This window comes from Papio anubis, chromosome 18 (genome assembly GCF_008728515.1).
Source record: "Papio anubis isolate 15944 chromosome 18, Panubis1.0, whole genome shotgun sequence".
Taxonomy (NCBI): Eukaryota; Metazoa; Chordata; class Mammalia; order Primates; family Cercopithecidae; genus Papio; species Papio anubis.
This window is the reverse complement of record NC_044993.1, coordinates 69522939-69543250: the sequence shown is the minus strand read 5'-3', so window position 1 is coordinate 69543250 and position 20312 is coordinate 69522939. Positions and strand designations below refer to the sequence as shown.

Here is a 20312-nt window from a genome sequence, read left to right as displayed (position 1 = left end):
CCACGCATGCGCCTCTAACGCGCGCCCGCCGTTCCCGCGAGGCCCCCTAGAGCCGGGCGGCGCAGGCGCAGTGTCCCCCGGCCAAGATGGCGGCGCGGTGCTCCACACGCTGGTTGCTGGTGGCTGTGGGGACCCCGCGGCTGCCGGTTGCATTGGGGAGAGGGGCTTGGCCACCCAGGGAGGGCGTGGTGGGGGCATGGCTGAGCCGCAAGCTGAGCGTTCCCGCCTTTGCGTCTTCCCTGACCTCTCGCGGCCCCAGAGCGCTGCTGACATTGAGACCTGGTGTCAGCCTCACAGGTGAGGGCAGGTTCCAATTCCCGAGTGGCGGTTTCAGGGCCTAGAAAGGAGTGAGTCTCCTCGCTGTGACTGCGGCTGCGGGGGTAGTGGGGTGGAGGGTGTCTTCCGACCCGGATGCAAAATTGCCGGAGACACAGGCAGGCAGGAGGCGGGGAGGCCTAAGAGGCTACTCAGCCGTCAGGGAAGGGAGAGAAGCGTGGAGCCTCCGGCGGCGGTGATGAAACGACCCGTAGACCGTGAACCTTCACCTCTCTGTCAACATTTCTGGGGGCCGCTGCTCCCTCGTCCTCTTCCTTTCCCATCTCTCCACCTTCTGGCCCGTAGCGGAAGGGAAGAGCTAACTGCTATTCGGAGAGGCCTAGGTACTTTGTTACAAAAACCCTGCAAGATGCCTGTCGTCATCCCCATTTTAGAGAATGGGAAACTGAGATTCAACAGAGGAATCGACCAGCCCAAGGTCATGAAGTTAGACGGGAAGAGTTGTCTCAAACCCATAGCTGTCGTGTCTTAGCTTATGCTCTTTCTACCACGTAATGCTAATTCAAGGGCACAGTTAACAATCTTTTTAGAAGTCCTTAGTTGGTGATTGTAATAATAACACAGTCAGACATTTATTGAGCACTTACTGTTGGCCAGGTATCGTTCCCCCCTTACATCACATTTCCACATGAGAGGCACTGTTATTCCATTTTATAAAGATACCGAGGCTTAGATGTTAAACCACTTACAAATGTCACAAAGAGGTGGAGCCTTGATTTCATTGCCTGAGGTGATACTGAGTTATACGTTAAGCTTTGAAGTGCTTAGCCATGTTTTCTTTTCTTTCTTTTTCTTTTTTTTTTTTTTGTGAGAGTCTTGCTCTGTTGCCCAGGCTGGAGTGCAGTGGCTGGATCTCGACTGACTGCAACCTCTGCCTCCTGGGTTCAAGAGATTCTCCTGCCTCAGCCTCCCAAGTAGCTGGGATTACAGGCACATGTCACCACGCCTGGCTAATTTTTGTTGTCTTTTATAGAGATGGTTTCTACATGTTGGCCAGGCTGGTCTCAAACTCCTGACCTCAGGTGATCCGTTCCCCCTTGGCTTCCCAAAGTGCTGGGTTTACAGGCGTGAACCACCGTGCCCTGCTTAACCATGTTTTCTTATGCTGTGTGTTTTGTGCTGTATATTGTATGTACCTGAATTGTGCTAGTTTCGTGTCCTCCAGAATTTGTGCAAATGATATTTAAGCTATGTATAAATGTATAAAGATTAATAAAGGGCCCTGAGAAGAGAATTTATACCAAGTAACTTCCTATTGCAATCCAGTTTGTAATACTTACATAGTAGACAGTTGTTAAAGTATCAGTAATTGTGGTTACTTCATGCAATGTTAAGAAAAGAGACTGAGCTTCAGGGGTGAACTTTCTCAGTGTGTGTGAGTGGGGTGTATTATTTAATCCCTTTGAGCTTCTCTTTGAAAATTCATTCATTCACAGGTATTAATTGAGGCCAGGTGTATGCCAGCCACTGTTCTGGGTGCTGAGGACATGGCAGAGAACAAAGAGATTGGATGTGTGTTTGGTTGAGAGAATGATTATTTATTTATTTATTTATTTATTTATTTATTTATTTATTGTTTACGACAGGGCCTCCTGTTGCCCAGACTGGAGTGCAGTGGCACAATCACAACTCAGTGCAACCTCGACCTTCCAGGTTCAATCGATCCTCCATCCTCAGCCTCCTAAGTAGCTGGGACTATAGGCATGCACCACCACACCCAGCTAGTTTTCTGTAGATGGGGTTTCACCATGTTACCCAGGCTGGGCTCAAGTGATTTGCTTGTTTCAGCCTCCCAAAGTGCTGGGATTACAGGCATCAGCCACTGCACCTGGCCAAGAGAATGAATGAACTTTTTTTTTTTTTTTTTTTTTTTTGAGACGGAGTCTCGCTCTGTCACCCAGGCTGGAGTGCAGTGGCGCTGTCTCAGCTCACTGCAAGCTCCACCTCCTGGGTTCATGCCATTTTCCTGGCTCAGCCTCCCAAATAGCTGGGACTACAGGTGCCCGCCACCATGCCTGACTAATTTTTTGTATTTTTAGTAGAGATAGGGTTTCACTGTGTTGGCCAGGATGGTCTCAATCTCCTGACCCGGTGATCTGCCCACCTCGGCCTCCCAAAGTGCTGGGATTACAGGCATGAGCCACCGTGCCCAGCCTTATTTTTATTTTTGAGATGGACTCTTGCTCTGTTGCCCAGGCCGAAGTGCAGTGATGTGATCCTGGCTCACTGCAACCTCTGCCTGCCGGATTCAGGCGATTCTCCTGCCTCAGCCTCCCGAGTAGCTGGGATTACAGGTGTGTGCCACCATGCCTAGGTTTTTTTGTTTTTTTTTGAGACGGGGTCTTGCTCTGTTGCCCAGGCTGGAGTGTAAGTGGTGTGATCGCACCTCACTGCAAGCTCCGCCTCCCGGGTTCAAGCAGTTCTCCTGCCTCAGCTTCCCTGGTAGCTGGGATTACAGGTGTCCACCACCACACCTGGCTAATGTTTGTATTTTTAGGAGTGACGGTGTTTCACCGTGTTGGCCAGGCTGGTCTCGAACTCCTGACCTCAGATGATCCGCCCGCCTTGGCCTCCCAAAGTGTTGGGATTACAGGTGTCAGCCATCGTGCCTGGTCAGCTTTTATATTTTTATTAGAGACGGGATTTCACCATGTTGGCCAGGCTGGTCTTGAACTCCCGGCTTCAAGTGATCTGCCCACCTTGGCCTCCCAAAGTGCTGGGATTACAGGTGTGAGCCACCACGCCTGGCCCAAGAGTGAATTTTTAAATTCTGTCCCTGCATTTGTATACCTCATGGAAGGAGCAGTTGTCTGTAAAGTATTCTTTCTAGGTTTCCTGTGGATTATTTGGAGAGATGTCATGATGGATTTTTTGGTTTATTTTTTTCTTAAACACATACGTATTTTTTTATTCTGTAGAGCCATGGTCCTACTATGTTGCCCAGGCTGGTTTCAAACTCCTGGCCTCAAATGACCCTTCCACCTTGGCCTCCCAAAGTGCCAGAGTTACAGTCGTGAGCCACCAAGCCAGGCTAGATTTTTCAACATGAGCAAAAGTGGTCATTTTTAGAGCTTGCTAACATTTTCTAATGTCAAGGTTGTTTTAAATAGAATCTGGCTGCATCTTTTTGTTCAAATATTAATTCCTTAGGTGACTTCTACTTCTTTTATTAAGTCAAATTTGTTCAAGTTCCAGCTGTACAAATTTGGGAGCATTTGTTGTTTTTGTGTATGTGAAAGAGAGGCACTAAGTACTAAGCATTGTGTGAGGCTGTTACTAAGAACTGCGGTTAGCTGTTTTGTTCCCCAAGTGAGCTTATAACCTGGCACGGGCAAGTTTTGTATCAGGTAGTGTACACAGGTGAGAGGCGGCATCCTTCAGAGTATATATGTTCTGTTTTCACAGGTAGAGTCATCAAGTGGTTGGGCAGGGTGGCTCACGACTGTAATTCCAGCACTATGCTGGTGCTGAGACAGGAGGATCACATGAGCCCAACAGTCTGGGACCAGCCTGGGAAACATAGGGAGATCCTATCTCTACAAAATTTTTTTTTCTTTTTTTTTTTTTAGATGGAGTCTTGCTCTGTAGCTAGGCTGGAGTGCAGTGATGCAATCTTGGCTCACTGTGATCTTGGCTCACTGCAACCTCCACCTCCTGGGTTCAAGCAATTCTCCTGCCTCAGCCTCCTGAGTAGCTGGGACTACAGGCATGTGCCACCACTCCCAGTTAATTTTTCTATTTTTAGTAGAGATGGGATTTCACCATGTTGGCCAGGATGGTCTCCATCTCTTGACCTCGTGATCCACCCACCTCGGCTTCCCAAAGTGCTGGGATTACAGGTGTGAGCCACCGCACCCACCCTACAAAAATATTTTAAAAAATTATTTGACTGGCTGGATGCGGTGGCTCACGCCTGTAATCCCAGCACTTTGGGAGGCCTACATGGGCAGATCACCTGAGGTCGGGAGTTTGAGACCAGTCTGATCAACATGGAGAAACCCCGTCTCTACAAAAATTACAAAATTAACCAGACCTGGTGGCAGTTGCCTATAATCCCAGGTACTCGGGAGGCTGGGGCAAGAGAATTGCTTGAACCTGAAAGTCAGAAGTTGCCGTGAGCCGAGATCGCACCATCGCACTCCAGCCTGGGCAACAAGAGCAAAATCATGTCTCAAAAAAAAAAAAAAAAAAAAATTAGCTGACTGTGGTGGCAACTGCCTGAACTCCCAGCTGCTCGGGAGGCTGAGGTGGGAGAATCCCTTGAGCCCAGGAGTTTGAGGCTGCAGTGAGCCATGATGACATCACTCCAGACTGGGCGACAGAGTATGACTCTTTCTCTACCAAAAAATTAATGAATAAATAAAGTCATCAACTGAGAAGCCATGTGGTGGCAAACCTCTGGTCCTAGCTACTCAGGAGGTTGGGATAGGAGGATTGCTGGAGTCCAGGAATTGGAGTTTGGCCTAGGCAACATAATGAGACCCCCGTCTCTTAAAAAAAAATTAAAAAGGTCATCAACTCAGCTTCCAAACACTAGTCTGTGATCTTGTCTCAAATCTAGTAGTAAGATGACATAACAACACTTTAAATCTGACTTTTCTGCCAAGCAGAAAGAAAGCAGTTGTTGGTGGCCAGGCATGGTGGCTCATGCCTGTAATCCCAGCACTTTGGGAGGTGGGTTGGTCACCTGAGGTCAGGAGTTTGAGACCAGCCTGGACAACATGGCCAAAGCTTATCTCTACTAAAAATAGAAAAAATTGGTCAGGCATGGTGGCGGGTTCCTGTAATCCCAGCTACTCGGGAGGCTGAGGCAGGAGAATCACTTGAACCCAGGAGGCAGAGGTTGTAGTGAGCCGAGATCACACCACTACACTCCAGCCTGGGCAATAAGAGCCAGACTCCCTGTCAAAAAAAAAAAAAGCAGTTGTTGGACAGTGGGTTGGCCATTCTTGGAACGACTTGGAGGCTTATTTTATTCTGGGTTGTTCTAAAAAGGACAGGACATTTACTAGTCATATCTGATAAAATAAATTGTCTATTAAATGAACTCTAATTATTGTTAATCATTGATGCCCTTTGGATAATGTTGAAAGTCATCAGACGGGATGGTGGTTTATGCCTGTAATCCCAGCACTTTGGTAGGATGAGGCCGGCGGATCACTTGAGGTCAGGAGTTTGAGACCAGCCTGGCCAACATGGTGAAACTTCTTACCTACTAAAAATACAAAAATTAGCGAGCTGTGGTGGTGTGTGCCTGTAGTCCTGGCTACTTGAGAGGCTAAAGCAGAAGAATCGCTTGAACCTGGGAGACGGAGGTTGCAGTGAACCGAGATCACACCACCGCACTCCAGCCTGGGCGACAGAGCGAGACTCTGACTCAAAAAAAATAAAAAACAAAGCCATTAATCTTGTAATTAAACATGATTTGTCTTTATCCACATGCAGTTTTGTGCGTTACTATCTCTGTACTAACTCCAGTCCATGTTCTCTGCCCACAATGTTGAAGTCACAGCTGCCATAGGTCACTACCAGCCTCAGCCTTCTGGCATTGGAAGGAGTGGTGAGAGAGAGGCTGGACTGGGCCAGGGCAACCCCTTACTCCCAAATAAAAAGAGGGTGGAGTACAGGTTCAATAATAAGCCAGCTCTAGTGTTTTCTCAAGTCTGACTGAAGAAACCCAATAGTGGTCTCCTGACCCCTACTGCTTCCAGTGTGCTTTTTATATTCCCAGGGTATTGGGTATGCCAAACACACGGATTTATTTCCTATTTCTAATTTTAAGTATCCTGACCATTCCTATTCATTCTCCTCTGATCATCCTTTACCTGGCCTCCTACTTGGATGTGTTCAACACCTCTGGCTGTATTTTGTGCTCATTAACTGCAGGTAGTCTCCCAGGCTTCCTAGAGTTGTTTCTCTCTCTCTCTTTTTTTTTTTTCAGATGGAGTCTTGCTCTGTTGCCCAGGCTGGAGTGTAGTGGCACGATCTTGGCTCACTACAACCTCAACCTCCCAGGTTCAAGCAATTCTCACGCCTCAGCCTCTGGAGTAGCTGGGATTATAGGTGTGCGCCACCATGACCAGCTAATTTTTGCATTTTTAGTAGAAACAAAGTTTTACCATGTTGGCCAGGCTGGTCTCAAACTCCTGGCCTCAAGTGATCCACCCGCCTCGGCCTCCCAAAGTGCTGGGATTACAACAGGCGGGAGCCACCGCGCCCAGCCTAGCGTTGTTTCTCATGCAAACCCAATGAGTTCTTTGTTTAACATTTGCAGTGGCTCCCTATTGCTCTTAGGATAAAATCCAGACTCCTTAGCATAACTCTAAGGCCCTTCTTATTCCTAGGCCCCATTAATCATTATCATCTCTAACCACCACTGCCACCACATACAGAATCTCTAGTTTAGAGGCATAAATCTGTATGGATTCAAATCCCTCTTAGCCTATTTCTTTCTCTCTCTTTTTTTTTTTCCATGTTATAAGTCTATTTACAAACATATCTAGTGTGCCTTATAAGTTCAAGTCTTTGATCCATTTATTTATTTATTTTTAATAGAGACAGGGTCTCTGTGTTGCCCAGGCTGGTTTCGAACTCCTGGGCTCAAGCGATCCTCACGCCTCAGGTTCCCAAAGTGCTGGGATTACAGGTGAGAGCCACTGTGCCCGGGCTTATTTTTATTTATTTATTTATTTTTTATTTTTTATTTTTTCTGAGATGGAGTTTTGCTCTTGTAGCCCCGGCTGGAGTGCAGTGGTGTGATCTTGGCTCACCGCAACCTCTGCCTCCCAGGTTCAAGCAATTCTCCTGCCTCAGTCTCCTGACTAGCTGGGATTACAGGCATGCGCCACCACGCCTGGCTAATTTTGTATTTTTAGTATGGGAGACGGAGTTTCTCTATGTTGGTCAGGCTGGTCTCTAACTCCTGACCTCAGGTGATCCGCCCGCCTTGGCCTCCCCAAGTGCTGGGATTACAGGCGTGAGCCACCACGCCCGGCCCGGCTTATTCACTTTTTAAAGAGATTTCACCTATTAAAACACTATTGCAGTCCGGGCGTGGTGGTGCATGCCTGTAGTCCCAGTTACTTGGGAGGCTGAGGCAGGAGAATCACTTGAACCCAAGAGGCAGAGGTTGCAGTGAGCCAAGATTGCACCATTGCACACCAGTCTGGACAACAAGAATGAAACTCCATTCAAAAAAAAACCAAACAAACAGAAAACCTACCGGGCATGGTGGATCACGAGGTCAGGAGATCAAGACCATCCTGGCTAACACGGTGAAACCCCGTCTCTACTAAAAATATAAAAAAATTAGCTGGGCATGGTGGCGGGCGCCTGTAGTCCTAGCTACTTGGGAGGCCGAGGCAGGAGAATGGCATGAACCCGGGAGGTGGAGCTTGCAGTGAGCCAGGATGGCGTCACTGCACTCCAGCCTGGGAGACAGAGCGAAACTCCATCTCAAAAAAACCAAAAAACCCGCTCTTCCTATCTGTTAAATGGATGAACTAAAACATCTTTGTTTCTTAAGCAGTTGTTGTCTTGCTGTTAAAAAAGGTGCTGCAAATCCAGATCCAAAGTACAAAGTCATCCTAGTTAGTAACTGCCACTTGTTTTCCACTGAAAATGGCAAGTGCTTTCCTGGGCAGCTCAGCCAGTTTCTGCAGCTTAACAACTGATGCCTAGAAGTTCTTCCCCAACCTTCTTAGATTGAGTTGTCATTGGTTCTCAGCAGGGGACTCTTACTTCCCAGGGGACATTTGGCAATGCCTGGAGACATAGGGGGAGTTCTCTACTGGCATCTAGTGGGTGGAGACCTCCTGAGTTTCTGGTGAATGTGTGGAGTAGGGCTTGAACGTCTGTATTTTCATCAATGTAATGATGCTGTTGGTCCAGGGACCACAGTCTTGAGAACCGCTCCTTATGCAGTACCCAAGGCTGCAAGATAGAGGGAAAAGAATGTGGAGAGTTGTTAAGCATTAAGTGTGACAGAAGAATATGAAAATACCTAGTATATGGTAAGTGCTCATGTGGTATAAGAAGGGGAGCTGAATCCCTTTTTATTCATCTCCCAGTCAGGGGTATTAGTCCTTTAGTGGTGTGCTGAGACCACTCCAGTAGTATAAGGCAGGAGAATCAGCCTCATCCAATACTCTATATTAATTGAATACTGTGGCTTCTTTAGCCATTATTGAAGTACATTGAGTTTGATCTGCAGTGGGCTTGGCAAGGAACAGCCCTAAAGCTGTAGTCTGTATATTAGTCTGTTCTCATGCAGCTAATAAAGACATACTTAAGACTGGGTAAATTTTAAAGGCAAGAGGTTTAATTAACTCACAGTTCAGCATGGCGGGGGAAGCCTCAGCGATCATGGTGGAGGGAGAAGCAAACATATCCGTCTTAACATGGCAGCGGGAAGAACGAGCAAAAGGGTGAAAAGCCCCTTATAAAACTATCAGATCTCGTCATAACTTACTATCGCGAGAACAGCCTGGAGGTAACCGGCCCTGTGATTCAATTACCTCCCATCAGGTCCCTCCCATGACACATGGGGATTATGGGAACTAAAATTCTAGATGAGATCTGGGTGGGGACACAGCCAAACCCTACCAGGTTGTTTGTTCCTTCACAGATACAGACCAGTGGGTCATGTACTCACAGTTTTCTTTTGTTGAGGACATTTTCAGAGTGATTTTCTTTCTTTTTCTTTTTTCCTTTTTAGGAACAAAACATTACCCTTTCATTTGTACTGCCTCCTTCCACACGAATGCCCCTTTGGCCAAAGAAGATTATTACCAGATATTAGGAGTGCCTCGAAATGCCAGCCAGAAAGAGATCAAGAAAGCCTATTATCAGGTCTGTATGGAAGTCAGATTTTGGTGACCAAATTGTAGAAGGAATGTTTTTGATCCCATCTGATCCTGAATCAGTACAGCATATATGCCCATGTGGATACGTCTCATGAGCTGATATATAGAAGGGTGTGATAAAGTTGGACTTTGCTAGACTGTTTTTTGGTGCACAATGCCGTAGAGGTTAGTGCTTCAGAAAAAAGAGAAAAAACCAGAGATTTTAAAAAGTTTTTTTTTCCAGAGCTGTTTTCATAATTAAATTTAGTCTTTACTTTCTGAATCAGCAGGTATGCTAGTCTTAAGTTTTAGGTAGTCATTTTTTGCATCCAGATAAAAGTTTATAGGTTTAGAATTACTTCCTTTTTTTTTTTTTCCCCGAGATGGAGTCTCACTCCGTCACCCAGGCTGCAGTGCAGTGTCGCGACCTTGACTCACTGCAATCTCCGCCTCCCAAGTAGCTGGGACACAGGCGCATGCCACCACACCCGGCTAATTTTTTTTGTATTTTTAGTAGAGATGGGGTTTCACTTTGTTGGTCAGGCTGTTCTCAAACTCCTGACCTCAGGTGATCCACCAGCCTCAGCCTCCCAAAGTGCTGGGATTACAGGCGTGAGCCACCACGCCCGGCCCTTTCTTAACCTGGAAAATGTGGAATTCCCATTGTTGTATCCCAGGGTGTATTAGGGTAGTTAGGGTAGCTGAGTAAAGTTGTATACGAGATGTCTACACCACTGGTTCCTAGACCCTTGGTTTGCTCTGACCAATAAAATAAAATCAATATTGGAGGCACCACTCTAGGATTGACATCTTTTTATAAGTGCACACTTCACTGGAGTTGTGCAACTGCCACCACAGTCAACTTTAGTACATTTTTATTACCTCAAAAAGAAACCCTGTATTCATTAGCACCCCCCTTCCGTTATCCTTTCTCCCCGGTCCCTGGCAGCTGCTAACCTGCATTCTGCCTCTTTGGATTCGCCTATTCTGAATATTCACTTACAGGGAATCATAGGATATGTATCCTTTTGTGTGTCTGGCTTCTTTCATTCACATAATGTTTTCAAGGCTCGTCTGTCTTGTAGCTTGTGTCAATACTTCATCCCTTTTTGTGCTCAAATAATCTGTTGCATGGATTGATCACATTTTGTTTCTTCATCGTCTGATGGACATTTGGATATTTTCCACTTTCTGCTATCATGAACAGTGCTGCTATATAAACATTCATATGTAAGTTTTTGTGTAGACATGTTTTCAGTTCTCTTGGATATTTAGGATAGTATAGTTGCTGAGTCATATGGTAACTGGATGTTTAACCTTTTGAGAAGCTGCCAGCCTTTTTCAAAGCAGCTGCACCATTTTACATTCCCACCAGCAGCATAAGAGGGCCATGATTTCTCCACATCCCAGTGAACGCTTATTATCATCTGTCTTTTTAATTACTACCCTAGTGAATATGAAATGCTATCTCGTTAGAGTTTCCATTTGCTTTTTCCCTGGTGACTAATGATGTTGAGCATCTTTTCTTGTGCATGTTGGCCATTAGTATGTCTTTGGAGAAATGTGTGTTTGGATCCATTGCCCGCTTTTAATTGGGTTGCCTTTTTTTTTAATTGGGTTGTAATGGAATGAACAGAGGCATGGGGACCGGAAGCAGAGATCTTGGCCTGTGAATAGCTGATGGCCTGTCTCTTCCTGAGCTCAAGAGTCAGGTGCCTGATCCAAGAGTGGGAAAAGATTGAAAAGATGGAGGCTGGGTTGAACTCACATGACAGTTGATTGCAGGCCCTTAGCAAGTCCTAGAGACATAATTTAAGAGAAAGACTTAATTCTCTAAATTAAGTCTTTAGGCGTGGAAGTAAAAAGATCAGGTAAAGCTGTAGCAATTATTGTATTTTATGTACTTACAAAAATAATTGAAACAGCAGAAACGTCTATTCAGTCATTTTTTTCCCTTTTTAAAAATTTTTCCTTTTTTCAGACAGAGTCTCGCTGTCTTGCTCCGGCTGGAGTGTAGTGGTGCAACCTTGGCTCACTGCAGCCTCTGCCTCCCGGGCTCAAGCGATTCTCCTGCCTCAGCCTCCTGAGTACCTGTGTTTATAAGCGTGTGCAACCATACCTGGCTAATTTTTGTATTTTTAGTAGAGATGGGGTTTCATGATGTTGGCCAGGCTGGTCTCAAACTCCTGACCGCTGGTGATCCACCCAGTTCAGCATCCCAAAGTGCTGGGATTACAGGCATGAGCCACTGCACCCGGCCCCCTTTTTAAAATTTTGTTTTTCTTTTTTGTTCATTTACCTATTCTAAGCCATGCTGGGTGCTAAGGGCAAAGATACATCAGAATCAGTTCCTGCCCTCAAGTGGAGAGATGGGTACATTAAAACAGATCATTATTATTATTATTTTGTGGGGTGGAGGGACAGTCTCACTCTGTCACCTAGGCTGGAGTGCAGTGGGTCAATCTCTGCTCACTGCAACCTCCACCTCCCAGGTTCAAGTGATTCTCGTGTTTCAGCCTCCTGAGTAGCTGGGACCACAGGCATGTGCCACCATGCCTGACTAATTTTTTGTATTTTTGGTGGAGAGGGGTTTCGCCATGTTGCCCAGGCTGGTCTTGAACTCCTGAGCTTAAGTGATCTACCTGCCTTCGCTTCCCAAAGTGTTGGGATTACAGGCGTGAGCCACTGCACCCGGCCGAGAGACAACTTTGATAAAGGAAGCATAATTATGACTGGTATCTGGGGTTTTGTTGTATCTGGTATTTGGGGTTCATGTTGTATCTGAAATAATTTCTCATGTTTTTCCCTTAGCTTGCCAAGAAGTATCACCCCGACACAAATCAGGATGATCCCAAAGCCAAGGAGAAGTTCTCCCAGCTGGCAGAAGCCTATGAGGTAACACGACTTTGGTGCATGTGGCCACTGCTGTTACAGCTGTGTGTATGAATCAAAGGTTGCGTTGCTACCTGGGACAGCCTGGTGTGTCATACAGTCCAGTGTGAAGGCCGTGTGCCTGCACCGAGTCATCTTGTTACAAAAAAAAAAGAGAGATTCCAGGCCAAGCCTGGTGGCTCACTCCTGTAGTCCTAGCACTTTGGGAGGCTGTCAGGAGGATCACTTGATCTCAGGAGTTGGCTTGACCCTAGGAGTTTGAGACCAGCTTGGGCAATGTAGTGAGACCCTGTCTCTACAAAAAAAAAAAAAAATCACCAGGCATGGTGGTGGCGCACCTGTAAACCCAGCTACTTGGGAGGCTGAGTCAGGTTCATCACTTGAGGGGCTCAAGGCTGCAGTGACCCATGATGCCATGATTGTACCGTAGCACTATGGTCTGGGCAACAGAAGAAGACCTTCTCTCAAAAAAAAAAAAAACATTCTAAGACTAACTTGGAATCTCAATGAAGAACGGGATCCAGGCCAGGTGTGGTGGCACATGCCTGTAATCCCAGCACTTTGGGAGGCCGAGGCAAGTGGATCACAAGGTCAGGAGATCGAGACCATCCCGGCTAACACAATGAAACCCTATCTCTACTAAAAGTACAAAAAAATTAGCCTGTAGTCCCAGCTGCTGGGAAGGCTGAGGCAGGAGAATGGTGTGAACCCAGGAGGTGGAGCTTGCAGTGAGCCGAGATCGCGCCACTGCATTCAAGCCTGGGTGACAGAGCAAGATTCCCTCTCAAAAAAACAAAAAAAGCAGGATCCAGTAATCTGTACTAATAAAGTTCCCCAGGTAATTTAGGCTTGTAGCTGGATTTGGGAACTCACAGTTGGATTAATTAATTCAGTCCTTATTCAATAACACCCCCTTCCTCCACCTCAGGGCAACACTGCTTTTTGGGGATAGCGGTTATTGTAAAAGTAGAAGCCCATTGTTGTCCTTTAAGAATTTACAATGTAATCAGAGGACAAATCTCTGAAAACAGCTATTGACCACTTCCATGGTTTTCTGAAAGTAGACCTGTTCCCCAGATGTTTTGACCATCTTTTTTTTTTGGTTAAGAGACAGGGTCCTTCTGTGTTGCTCATCCTGGTCTCGAACCCCTGGGCTCAAGAGATCCTCCTGCCTGGGCCTCTCAAAGTGCTGGGATTCTACGTGCAAGGCACCACACCTGGCCAACTTTGGCTATCTAATGGGGTTCAGGATATATAGGAGCTTGTATATGTACAGGAGGGGACAGCCACGTACAAGAAGAGCCTCAATTCAGTAAATCTTTTTTGAGTAAATGTCTGTCAACTAGATCTAATGAAAAGTTTATTTACTAGGGTAATTTTAAAATAATATGTTTTTATTAAGTAGCTCAAACTAATTGATAACATAACTGAAGAGTCTTGGAACCTACTTCTATGGAAGATAAGATTAAATTTATTTATTTATTTTTATTTTCATTTTATTTATTTATTTATTTTTGAGACAGAGTCTCGCTCTGTCGCCAGGGCTGGAGTGCAGTGGCGCGATCTCCGCTCACTGCAAGCTCCGCCTCCAGGTTCATGCCATTCTCCTGCCTCAGCCTCCTGAGTAGCTGGGACTACAGGTGCCCACCACCACGCCTGGCTAATTTTTTTTTGTATTTTTATTAGAGACAGGGTTTCACCGTGATAGCCAGGATGGTCTTGATCTCCTGACCTCGTGATCCGCCCGCCTCAGCCTCCCAAAGTGCTGGGATTACAGGCGTGAGCCACCGCTCCCGGCCTGTTTGTTTATTTTTAAGAGTTGAAGTCTCAGCCAGGCTCGGTGGCTCACGTCTATAATCCCTATAATCCCAGCACTTTGGGAGGCCAAGGCAGGCAGATCACAAGGTCAGGAGTTCGAGACCAGCCTGGCCAAGAGACCAGCTTGGCCAATATGGTGAAACCCCGTCTGTACTAAAAATACAAAAATTAGCCAAGTGTGGTGGTGGGCGCCTGTAATCCCAGCTATTCGGGAGACTGAGGCTGGAGAATTGCTTGAACCCAGGAGGCATCGGTGAGCCAAAGATTACACCATTGCACTCCAGCTTGGGCAACAGAGCGAGACTCCCAATCAAAAAAATAAATAAATAAAAGAGTTGAGGTCTCACTCTGTTGCCTAGGCTGGAGTGTAGTGGCGAGATCACGGCTCCCTGCAGCCTCAAACTCTGGCTCAAGCAGTCTTCCTGCCTCAACCTCAACTTCCTGAATAGCTGGGACTACAGGTTCCCCACTGCACCCAGCAGATTCAGTTTTTAATGGGGTAGGGGGGATGTTATTCTTGTGAATGTATTTTTCCACATGGATAGTTGATTTGATGTTTCTGCCGGGGGATGAGTTTTGGAGAGTCCTAATCCACCATTTTGCTGACTTCCGTCTCCAAGGGGGATGTTATTAAAAGGACCGAGCCTCAGAACCTAACAGCAGCAATTCCTCGGGAAGGGCTGGAACCAGGAGATAAAAGCCACCAGGAAGTCATGGACTCCTACCTGTCTCTTCCTCTGCCAACCTTCTTCCTTTGCATCTTAACTGGGTGCCCTAAAAATTACCCTAGGCACCAAGCTGTCCTCCACCTGTTTTCTTAGTCCCCCTCCATTCTCGGTGGAAGTGTCTTTTCCTTTGGAGTACGTATAGTCTATTCTGTTTGGCCTTAAGGACCGTGCCTTTTTTTTTTTTTGAGACAGGGTCTCACTTTGTTGCCCAGGCTGGAGTGCAGTGGTGCAGTCACGGCTCATTGCAGCCTCAACCTCAACCTCTGTGCTCAAGCAATTTTCCCACCTCAGTCTCCCAAGTAGCTGGAGCTGTAGGCATGCACCACCATTCTTGGCTAATGTTTTTGTATTTTTTTGTGTGATGGGTTTCACCATGTTGCCCAGGCTGGTCTTGAACTCATGAACTCAAGCAGTCCACCTGCCTTGGCCTCCCAAAGTCCTGGGATTACAGGTGTGAGCCACCATACTCAGCCTAGGGCAGTGTCTTTTTAATTAAAGGAAAAAAGTAAGACAAACACAGAAAAAAAGATACAAAGTGAGGGCCAGGCATGGTGGCTCATGCCTGTAATCCCAGCAGTTTGGGAGGCTGAGGCGGGCGAATCATGAGGCTAAGAGATCGAGACTATCCTGGCAAACATGGTGAAACCCTGTCTCTACTAAAAATACAAAAAAATTAGCTGGACGTGGTGGCGTGTGCCTTTAGTCCCAGCTACTTGGGAGGCTGAGGCAGGAGCATCACTTGAACCCAGGAGGCAGAGGTTGCAGTGAGCCAAGATTGCGCTGCTGCACTCCAGCCTAGTGACAGAGCAAGACTCTGTCTCAAAGAAAAAAAAAAGAAACAAAGTGAATACTACTTTTTTTTTGCCCCTCCCTAATCCCCCTTTTTGAGGTAGTTAGTCCTTATTAACAGTTTTGTGAGCCAGGCCCAGTGACTCATGCCTGTAATCCCAGCATTTTGGGAGGTCGAAGTGGGAGGATTGCTTGAGACCAGGAGTTTAAAGCAGCCTGGGCAACATAGCAAGACCCTGTCTCTCCAAAAATTAAAAAATTTGCCAGGCATTGTGGTGTGTGCCTGTAGACCCAGCTACTCGGGAGGCTGAGGCAGGAGGATTGCTTCAACCTGGGAGGTTGAGGCTGCAGTGAGCTAGGATTGCACCACTGCTGTTGTCGTTGTGTTACTTCTACTTGTTACTCCGGTTGTTCTGGCTTCCAGAAAACCTGTCGATGCAGGTAAGGGTAGGAAGCATAAATTCTCTACAAGGTAATGTCTCCTGAGGAGAGAGGTGAAGTGTGAATCCGTGAAGAGTCCAGGGCGCCTGTGAGGTCGAGCGACGATCAACACAAACATTTCCCCAGCACGCACGACCCCTGGGAGAGTTCGTGAGACTTTTGGAAGCACTTCACGCCCTATACTTAGCATTCAGTTTGGTCATCTCGTCCCTATTCTAGGTGCTAAAGTCGCAGGCCCACCCCAACCTCATAGGATGTGTTTGCACACAGGGCCACTTAGTAAATGTTATGGCTGCCTTATTGGCTGTGAACTCTTGTCTGTATTTCTGGGCCTTGGTAGACCCAGGATGCCCAGTGGCTCTGCCTTTCACTGTAGGTTTTGAGTGATGAGGTGAAGAGGAAGCAGTACGATGCCTACGGCTCTGCGGGCTTCGATTCTGGGGCCAGCGGCTCCCAGCATAGCTACTGGAAGGGAGGCCCCACTGTGGACCCCGAGGAGCTGTTCAGGAAGATCTTCGGGGAGTTCTCATCCTCTTCGTTTGGAGATTTCCAGACTGTGTTTGATCAGCCTCAGGAAGTAAGTTCCTCGCTTTGAAGAATTAATCAGATTTTAGACTAAGTATGGGTCAAACAAATTGTTTTATCAGTTTCTGTTTCTCAGAAAGGCAAGGCAGCTTAAATGGAGTGATCTGGAGGCAGCCATTTTAGTAGAAAATAATTTCAGTGGCCAGGCGCGGTGGCTCAAGCCTGTAATCCCAGCACTTTGGGAGGCCGAGACGGGCGGATCACGAGGTCAGGAGATCGAGACCATCCTGGCTAGCACGGTGAAACCCCGTCTCTACTAAAAAATACAAAAAACTAGCTGGGCGAGGTGGCGGGCGCCTGTAGTCCCCGCTACTCGGGAGGCTGAGGCAGGAGAATGGTATAAACCTGGGAGGCGGAGCTTGCAGTGAGCTGAGATTCGGCCACTGCACTCCAGCCTGGGTGACAGAGCCAGACTCCGTCTCAAAAAAAATAAAATAAAATAAAAAATAAAAAATAAAATAATAATTTCAGTATTTGAAAAATCGCATGGGTAGTAATGAGTACATCCATTCTGATGGTATTCTTCACAGCTGCAGAGTCAGGCAGCACCGAAGGCTTTCAGAGCCCACGCTGAGGGTGCGAGTGTTGTCTCTCATCTGTACAGTGTTCCAGGAGCGCTCTGTCTGCTGGGAAGGCACTGCTGATCCTCTCTCATGTCTGTATAAAACACTGTCAGAGTGGAAGAGAGAGGGGATATATTTATGATCTAAGTTATGATTGTGGATCATTCAGGCTCTTTTTAAGTGCCATGTATGAGTATTTATCTGTGAACATTTTCAGTTTATTGAAAGTACGTTTTCATTTAAGTCACATTATCTCTTAAAAATCCCAAAGACTAGGACAGAATTGGTTCAGTGAGTCCTACCTATGCTTACCTGGCAGAGTGCAAGTAAGTACAGTGGTGAAAGAGTGACTGAAAATGTGGGCCAGTGCCCTCCTTTCCCTTTAGAGCCAAGCATCAGTTTTGGTCGTTGCAAACAAAAGTTGACAGGCTGTCCCTTGGTTTCTTTAGTACATCATGGAGTTGACATTCAATCAAGCTGCAAAGGGGGTCAACAAGGAGTTCACCGTGAACATCATGGACAGCTGTGAGCGCTGCAACGGCAAGGGGAATGAGCCTGGCACCAAGGTGCAGCATTGCCACTACTGCGGTGGCTCCGGCATGGTAAGGGTCTGCCCAAGACTCCACCTCCCACGGCTTGCGCCACTGACCGTGAGAAGAGCTGGTTGTGGCACTGCTCCCAGAGAACTTATGCTAGGAGTGGAGGGAGTTGGTGAACTCAGCCTGTCTGTCTTTCCCCGTGACCCTGAGGAGACGAGCCTGTGCTCCTCCTTCCCTGGCATCGCAGGCTCAGCAACCAGAGCACAGCAGCTCTGGGGGTGGGGCGGGGGATTGCATCCCGTTGTCACTTTCTTCCTTATTTTTCTAACAATTGCTTTTGTAATTCAAGGGGGAATAATCTTTTTTAAATGTACTGCTCAGCTCCCAGGAGTCTTCAGGTACTTCTGTAAGAGGCGGTATCGCATATTTTCAGTGTCGTATGGTCAAGTTGATGATCTGGAGTGCAGAAGTTTGTGTGTTCTAGAAAATCAGATGAACAGACTCTGAGGCCCTGCACCTGGGTTCCTAGGCAGTGTGTTTGAGTGCACATGCACATAAAAAACAAGCCTTAAAGAGACATTTTTCTTATGCACATTGTGGTCCCAGAACCACCCATCGGTTTACCTGCGTAGTTAGGTTACCATTTTTCTTGTTTTTATCAGGAAACCATCAACACAGGCCCTTTTGTGATGCGTTCCACGTGTAGGAGATGTGGTGGCCGCGGCTCCATCATCATAACGCCCTGTGTGGTCTGCAGGGGAGTAGGACAAGCCAAGCAGAAAAAGCGAGTGATGGTCCCTGTGCCTGCAGGTGGGTGTTTGGGCCCGCCATGTCCAGGAGCTTGGAGAGAGTGGAAAGGACTGAGGCCACCGCACTCTGTGTGAGTGGGCTCTTGGTAGAAGTTGTGGTTGAGGCCCTGGAGCCCCAGGCTGGAGGAGGAACTAGAATCTCCTTGAATCTTTCTATTTGTGCCAGTTATCCTTAGAAACTACACTTTGCACGTCACATTGGGGAGAAGAGACCTGATGTGCCTGCTCTGCTTCTTCCTGGTGAGGGAGCAGCTTCCAACCCCCGGGCTCCGCTCCTCTCTCCTCTGTCTTAGTCACCGAAGCCATCATTGTCCCCACTGCCACCCTATCTACATCAGCCCCACAGATCCACCCCCCACTCCACGTCTACTGTTGCCTTGCCTGAAACTCACTTTCTGCTTTCTTTTTTGGGTTAACTTTGTTCATCTTGGAGATCCCAGCTTGAGTATCCCTTCCCTAGCAAGCCTCAAGCCCTCCTCCCTGTTCTTTAGATGTCCCTTTCTCTAGAGTTGTGAGCATTTGCTTTGAAGAACATTTCTGAGTTTGTAGTTGTGCATTAGTGCTATTGTTTGGTTAACACCTATCACCCCAGTGAGACCATGAACTCCCTGAGGTGCTACATAGACCAGGCCTGAGGCAGGTGCTGAGTCATCAGGTGTCTTGTGTTGCATCTCTGGAAGGTTACCCATGTGCCTCTTACATAATGGCATTGTTCCTCGTTAATAAGAAACAGGAGTGGGGAAGAAGCTGTGGGTTACAAGTGGATCTTGGGTGGAAAGTGCTGTGGGCGGTCTCACAATAACTGCTCACTTTCTTTTTTTTTTTCTTTTTTTCTTTTTTCTTTTTTTTAGCATGGTGTCTCGCTCTGTTGCCAGGCTGGAGTGCAGTGGAGTAATCTCGGCTCACTGCAACCTCCACCTCCTGGGTTCAAGCGATTCTCTTCCCTCAGCCTCCCGAGTAGTTGGGACTACAGGCGCACTCCGACACGCCCAGCTAGTTTTTGTATTTTCAGTAGAAACGGGGTTTCACCATGTTGGCCAGGATGGTGTTGACCTCTTGACGTCACGATCTACCCGCCTCAGCCTCCCAAAGTGCTGGGATTGCAGGCATGAGCCACCGCGCCCTGCCTAACTGCTCCCTTTCTAACATCCCTTGTAGGAGTCGAGGATGGCCAGACCGTGAGGATGCCTGTGGGAAAAAGGGAAATTTTCATCACGTTCAGGGTAGGTGCTCTGTCCTGCACAGCTTCTGTTGGGCCCTTCCTCTCTTCGGGTGGATGTGGCTGAGGCTGCTCCATGCGGTCAAAGCTTCACAGAAACATGTCTCACCATTCATGTTTCTGAGGGGCACAGTGGCCACCTAGAGTTACCTTCAAAGTTCTGTGCCTTGTGTGGAGAGAAGACAACTTCTTCAAGATGTTAACAAATTAGAAATACAGGTCACATAAAAATACAGAAAACATCTTGTGTTTTTATGATAAGATTGTTGATGTGGCAGTGAGTGTGAAAGTTATAATTTTACATACTGTATACAGGGGCAAACCTTGGTTTTCTGAGATGGTGGAAACATTAATGAAAATGCCTTCTACTGGCAATTTCCCTCCTATGTGTACACTTGAGAAAAACCCATGCAAGCCTAGCAGGCAGTAGGTACAAAGGGGTGCACGAGAGTCCTGTCCATGGTAGCAAGACACCACCTTCCTCCAACAAGAGAATGGCTCAGTGAGCCGTGGTGGTCAGAGGCTGCTGCAGGGCAGTCGGAAGGAAAGAGTGAGAGCTGCACTCAAGGGGTGCTCCAGGCGTTGCAGGTACAGACAGCAGGGATGGAAGGTAGCTTGCCATTGGCTGTAGGGCCTCAGAGACCATCTACGTGAAGTTTTAAAGCATGTGAGATGGCATTATGCATTATTTAGGGACTTGGAGATACATAGTAAATAGAAGCTCAAAGGAATGATAAATGCTAAAGTCAG

General features: G+C 47.1%; 1 protein-coding gene across 2 annotated transcripts in view; it reads left to right on the top strand.

Moving 5' to 3' along the window:
• Window positions 1-14: 14 nt before the first annotated feature.
• Window positions 15-20312, top strand: part of DNAJA3 (DnaJ heat shock protein family (Hsp40) member A3) — a 32146-nt gene continuing 11848 nt past the window's right edge. For both annotated transcript variants that reach the window (XM_003916468.3, XM_003916469.3), the window contains exons 1-7: window positions 15-297; window positions 9053-9186; window positions 11991-12074; window positions 16224-16424; window positions 17445-17597; window positions 18197-18344; window positions 19502-19566. In XM_003916468.3, coding sequence (XP_003916517.1) covers window positions 87-297; window positions 9053-9186; window positions 11991-12074; window positions 16224-16424; window positions 17445-17597; window positions 18197-18344; window positions 19502-19566 — 996 coding nt within the window. In that variant the 5' untranslated portion in view covers window positions 15-86. The remainder of the gene's footprint in view (window positions 298-9052; window positions 9187-11990; window positions 12075-16223; window positions 16425-17444; window positions 17598-18196; window positions 18345-19501; window positions 19567-20312) is intronic.